At 38.3% G+C, this 6,247-nt stretch overlaps 1 protein-coding gene across 1 annotated transcript; it reads left to right on the top strand.

The window, feature by feature from the left end:
* The first annotated feature begins 677 nt into the window (after positions 1-677).
* Positions 678-1,483, top strand: LOC127137487 (U11/U12 small nuclear ribonucleoprotein 31 kDa protein). Its single transcript, XM_051063946.1, has 2 exons — positions 678-1,190; positions 1,247-1,483. The coding sequence occupies exons 1-2, from the start codon at positions 678-680 to the stop codon at positions 1,481-1,483; spliced, it is 750 nt and encodes a 249-aa protein (XP_050919903.1).
* Positions 1,484-6,247: the final 4,764 nt, after the last annotated feature.

The following is a 6,247-nucleotide window of genomic DNA, read 5'->3' as shown; positions in this document are numbered from 1 at the left end:
TTACATCACTTTCTACTAGTATTGATCCCTTTAATATGAGCAGAATGAAAATTTTCATCACTTTCCATTAGTATTGTTTCTCTTTTATATGAGCAGAATCAAAAACTTACTTTGTTTTTATCGCTAATTATTCAAATAATAAAGTAATAAAATTTCTATTTCACTCTATTCTATTTTTGCTAAATTTCAATAACTCTATTTATCTTAAGATATTAAAATATAATCTAAAATAATATAATAAAATTGTATATCTAACGAACTAGAAATTATTGTCTTAAAAAATCTAGCATCATAATAACAAAAAATTATTAAAATTTATATATGCAGATGGGTGGCTGACCAATTAAATAAAAAAATATTAAAACATAATAATTTTTAGTTTTATGCTATCTTTACAAGTACTCTGGCGGTGAGCAAGTTGTCCATTTACATATGGATAGTACTGCTTATAAAAAAATAAGAATGGATAAAACCATATATAAAACCAATCCAAAATATCCGGATCCATGTCCAGATCCGCTTGGAGTTTCGCTTCACTTCTCTAGGGTTTCTCAAACGCATTATAGAATCTCTCCACTCTCAGATTTCCTCTATAGATTAAAGAAGCATCGAAGAACTAATTTCGTCGCCGGAAACCGAACGCCGTTGCCAGAAACAAAAAACCTGAACCGAAAAAAATGTCAAGCAAGAAGAAACACAAACGAAAACACAGCGACAACGATGAAGACGACGACGTTTACTACTACCAATACTGCGCTTCGTCCTCTACCCCCAACACCACCACCGGCACCACATCCAGTAATCAACCCCAATCAAAACCGAACAACAAAGGATCATCAATAGGAGGCACAGGTGAACCCTTAGCACCATCAAAATCGACGCTATACGTTTCTAATCTAGATTACTCCCTAACAAACTCCGATCTCCATACGCTCTTCTCTACTTTCGGCCGCATCGCGCGTGTAACCGTTCTCAAAGACCGTCACACGCGCCTAAGCCGCGGTGTCGCGTTTGTCCAATTCGTTTCTCGTAATGACGCCCAACGCGCCGTGGCGGAGATGAATAAGAAGATTCTCAATGGAAGGACTCTAACTGCTTCTATTGCTGCTGATAATGGACGTGCTCCGGAGTTTATTCGGAAGCGCGTGTACAATACTGAGATTGCTTTGTGTTATGAGTGTGGGGGCATGGTCATTTGTCGTATGAGTGTCCTAAGAATCAGTTGGGGCCGAGGCCGCGGCCTTAGCCTAAGAAGCCGCGACGGGGATTTAGTGGGCTGAGGGATAGGGATGGGGAGGAGGAAGGTGATGAGGAGGAGGAGGAGGGTGGTCAGATTGCTGGGGAGCAGTTTGACGATAATTGGGCTTCTGTTGTGGATGATGAAGCGAGTGAAAGGTTGCTGGGGAGAAACAGAAATGATGATGAGGGTTTGGACAACAACAAGACGAAGAAGAAAAGGGAAGAAAGCTGGGTATTTCAGTGATGAGAGTGATCATGATGATGATGATTGATCATGACTATGTAGCATTGACACTTCAGATTGAAGGTGTGTGTTTGGTATTCCGCATTACCGCATTATTCAACTAGTCCTGTGTGTCGTGTCTATATATGTGCCAGTGTTTCATAGATCTAAATGGCAATTTTTTGTTTTTATCAAGATATGGTGTAATTGATGAAATTGTTTATATGTTGTTGGCTTGGTTGGATGTGTTTATGGTTTTGATCACAAGCACATGCTAGTTATTAGTTATTGTGGTAGTAATTAGTGATAGTGGTGGTGAATTGGTGATGAGCATTTTTGTGTATTCCATATTTTCGTAGTTAATGAGTGATGACAGACGAGTCTCTTATTTATCGGCTTAATTTAGCATTCGGTTTACCTGTAAAACAGAAAGGAAAAGCATGTTCGTTATGTTTTTTATTTTGGTTCAGTTAAAACATGTAATGTAATCAAATTGTAACACCCTGGTTTACTTTATGCACCTCTTGTTATCATATAAGTAAGGTTTTTAATTACAGTTGTGGTGGTTATGTTATGATATTTGATATGTAGAATATTGTACTCAGATATAGCTGGATTTGATGTGGTTGTTGAGATCTTGAAAAGCATAGGTTGTAGACTTGTAGTCACAATTACTGTCGCCGTTCTTGTGGAAAGCAGTTTAAAACCATGGGTAACAGTTCTTCTGATTACCTTTACTCTTTGATGTCTACTGAGCATTTTTATGCAGATTGATGAGTATTTCTCATGTTTCTCTTAGAATGCTTAATCACTAGGCTTTAAATTATAGGTTTAATTATTCTGTAACTTTTTGAACCATGGGCTAATCTTGAATGTCATTGTAATGATATGTAGAAAAAGAAATTGGTTATTGTTATGCTATTTCCTTTCTTTCTGAATTATGGCTTTGAATCGGATTAAGTATAGTTATATTATATGGAGTTTGGGATCAATTGTTACTGTTGTACTGTTGGTTTTAAGCATTGTTGGTTTTGGTTATATCTATAACTCTGAAACCATATTCAGTTGACAGTTATATACAACCGATAGATACCATATTCATGATTGTCTATATACTTTTGTATGCTCATATTTTTTACTAATTGAATCATTGTCTTATGGCACAAGTTAATGAAAATAGTAGAGTTCATATCCTCAATGAATAGGATTAACATGAAGCTTGATTACATAGTACGATAATTGTACTCAGATATAAAGATATTGGGAGTTTTGTGAAATTCAGGATATCGGTTTCTTGAATTTTGTTTAAGTTTGAGCAGATTCAAATAGGATTAATATGGGTGTTCTTGAAGAGGAAGTAGGTAAAAGTTTGGAATTTTTTTTCAAAATAATAATTATTTTTATTTTTTTTTCAAAATAACTAATTATTTAAAAAAATTATCAAAATAACCAGGTTTGGTAGAGGATGCGTCAGATGAACTGGGGCACCCCTAATGCATAAAGAGGAGGCGTCAATAGCATTGGCGCATGCATTGCGCTCCTCACGAGGAGGCGCCACTAGCATTGGCGCATGCATTGCGCTCCTCATGAGGAGGCGCCAATACTTGTGGCGCCTGGATTGGGCCTCATGAGGAGGCGTCAATGCTAGTGGCGCCTAGGTGCATTTGGTTGTGTGGGCGCTAATTCATCTAGCTGCATGTGATGGTCATGTGGGCGTCAATCCCTCAAGCGCCCACATGTTTTTTCCGTCTCTATAAATACCACGCATTGGATGCAATGTTTTTCACTCAAACTCATCTCCTAATACAATTCAACCACCATCAATTTCAATTTTCCCTGTTTCAACAATGTCTGCATACATTCAAAAACAAAGTGCTGATGTAATATTTTCTGCCGTTGCGGCTCTGGTACAGATTCGACTTTGGAACACAAATATGTTTGAACGTCTTAATCGGACGTTGTACAGTTGGTTAGAGGGAGAAATTGGAGAGGGTGAACGGATTAGAAGAATACAATGGCTTGTGTCCACGTTCAACCAACACGGAGAATTACGCGAATTGGTGGATATTAAGACAGACCAAGATGCTCGTAGGATGATGCATTACATGTTCAAAATTGTTTTGCTGGTTGTAATTGCATAGTTCTTGTATTTGTTATAATTATATGTGTTACTGTTTATGCAATGGTACTTTCGTGACAGACGTCTAATATGAAATAAATTTAATTTTTCATATATTGCAATAGAGGTACATGTAAATTTATCAGGTTGTGCTTAGGACAGTTATTACGATTGTGAATTAGTTGACGGCATGAACTACATAGTCTAACCATTTTGTTCGCCGTATCCATTTCGGTTCGAATTCGGATGCTGTTTGGGCGACCCTTTTTCTTCCTTCGCATAACTTCGTTGTTCCAGACGATGTCCCCTTGATATTCTGGCCAATAATCCTCTTTTGCCACTACGAAAAAACTAATTTTATAAACATTTGAAACACTGACGATTTTGTAAACTTCAGATAACAAGTATGATGGATCCCTTCGAACCTTTGAGCATGCCGCAAGGACATGGGAGCGGGGGTACGAAAGGCTTGGAACTTTCTGCAGTCGCACTAACCTCTATCTAGTTCGACTCTGTACTGTCCCATCGGCATGCCCTCATTGTGATCCATGGACTCGACAACACTAAACCAACCGTTACTTCGGTCAAAGACCGTAACCACATGTGTGTTTGCTTTGGCAGCTTCATGTCTGATGAATTTCATCGAAGCATCACTGAACAACTGTCCAGATTGCAACACTGAACTCCATTTTAAGCGTCTGGTTTCAAACAACGCCCTTAGCCTGAAACATGTAGCATGCACCAAAGCGATTATTGGTAGGTTACGGATTCCTTTGAAGACAGAGTTCATTGATTCCACAAGATTTGTTGTCATGTGGCCCCAACGTTGACCGTTGTCGTATGCCCTAGTCCACTTCTCCAAAGGAATACCATGGATCCACCGTACCGCATCTTCGTTTGACAATCTTATTTCCTTGCGGTAGTGTTTGAAAGAAGGTTCTGATAATGCGTAACCTGCATTGACAACCTTCTTCCGCAACGTCTTATCTTTGATTTCCCGCATGAAATTCTGAGCAATATGTCTATTACATAACACATGCGTCGAAGGAGGATTTTGCCAGCCGTTGTCAATGTTATTATATGCACTGATGATTGAAGGGTGTCTGTCGGAGATCAAACATAAGTTAGGCTGAGGTGCAACGTGCAATCAGAGATTTCTTAGGAAAAAACTTCATCCCTCAGCAGTCTCCCCTTCAACTAGGGCAAAGACGATTGAAAAAATATTGATGTTCCCATCTTGTGCCACTACCATCAATAACGTTCCTTTGTATTTTCCGTACAACCATGTACCATCAGTTTGTATAATTGGTTTACAGAAAGAAAAACCTATGATACCTGGTTGATACACCCAGAATAGACGGTGAAATATTTTATTTCCAACAGCACACGTACCATCTGGTGTATAGGCGGACAATTTGTTTCCAGCTTGACAATTGTCCCGGGAGCATATTGTTTTAGAGCCAACAAGTATTTTGGAAGTTGTTTGTAAGACTCCTCCCAATTGCCAAACACTTTTTCAATAGATTTTGTCCTAGCTATCCATGCCTTCCTATATGATGGAGTGTACTCGTACTCTGCCCTAATATGCGAGATTATTGTACTCACCTTTAATTATGGATTGTCGCTAATAACAGATAATATTTCATCACATATTAGCTGAGAGCTTAATTTACGATGATCCTGGATTGGGTTTGTCAGCATGCATGTGTGATCTGGACCCATTGATCCAATCTCCCAAGACTCGCTCCTCTTCCGGTACGAAGCTGACAACATAAAAAGGAAGTGCTCATTCAGACAATAAACTTTATACCTCGATGCGTCAGTTCTGTCAACTCTGAAATCAGCTGATAGTTGCATGTGGAATTTCTTAATGGCTCTTACACATTCCTCTTTTGTGCGAAATGTGTCTCCTTGTTTTAAAGATCCTTGCATCTGCACGTAAGGATTGTACCATACATCTGCTAAAGGTTCATCTGAACCCAAATTTAACCTTGTCATCTGTTGGGGTGGGCAGTATACATAACTTGTTGGTATTGGCTCCTCTTCCTCTTCAGCGTTCACCATCGAATCAACCATGATCTCAGATTCTTCTTCTTTGTCATCTAGAACATTCACCTCAGCTTGTCCGTCATCAGTCTCACAAAACACTTGTGACTGATCAATGGACAGAGACACCTGTTGTTGATGTGGTAATATATACAACTCTATATCGTTGTAACCAGATTTTTCGTGACTAACAAACATATGCTGAATATCATCATCATCTCGAATCTTCTTCTGATAAAATTTAACCTGGTTTTCTACAAACCAAACCGGATTTTTATAGATGATTTGGCCCACATTACTGCATTGCAATTTCTTTTCTATTCTTTGTTTCAGATGTGAAAAATTTGATCATCGATTTATTGTAAACCGAGTTACCTCTGTGTTTCGAAAACAAAAACCGAACAACTGATGATCAAATATTTCACCTTCGACATGGGCACTGATCATGTAATGTTGTGTGGAAGACATTTTGTTGAAATATTAAATATGTAGATATCTTTAAGGGAATTGAATGCATTGCTAAGTTGTTCATCCACACAACATAAATAATGTTTCACTGCTAATTTGGTCGTTGCATTGATAACTTGGTCATTGTTTGTACAAACTTGACCATGCATGTA

Source organism: Lathyrus oleraceus, chromosome 4, assembly GCF_024323335.1.
Source record: "Lathyrus oleraceus cultivar Zhongwan6 chromosome 4, CAAS_Psat_ZW6_1.0, whole genome shotgun sequence".
Classification (NCBI taxonomy): Eukaryota; Viridiplantae; Streptophyta; class Magnoliopsida; order Fabales; family Fabaceae; genus Lathyrus; species Lathyrus oleraceus.
The sequence above is the reverse complement of the archived record's forward strand: the minus strand, read 5'-3'. Positions and strand labels throughout refer to the sequence as shown.

What these genes read in the sequence shown, in the direction of transcription:
- LOC127137487 (XM_051063946.1), top strand. Translation starts at nt 678, where the DNA reads ATGTCAAGCAAGAAGAAACACAAACGAAAACACAGCGACAACGATGAA. An exon ending in GTTATGAGTGTGGGGGCATG is followed by an intron (nt 1,191 to 1,246) that starts GTCATTTGTCGT and finishes CCGCGGCCTTAG; the next exon opens with CCTAAGAAGCCGCGACGGGG.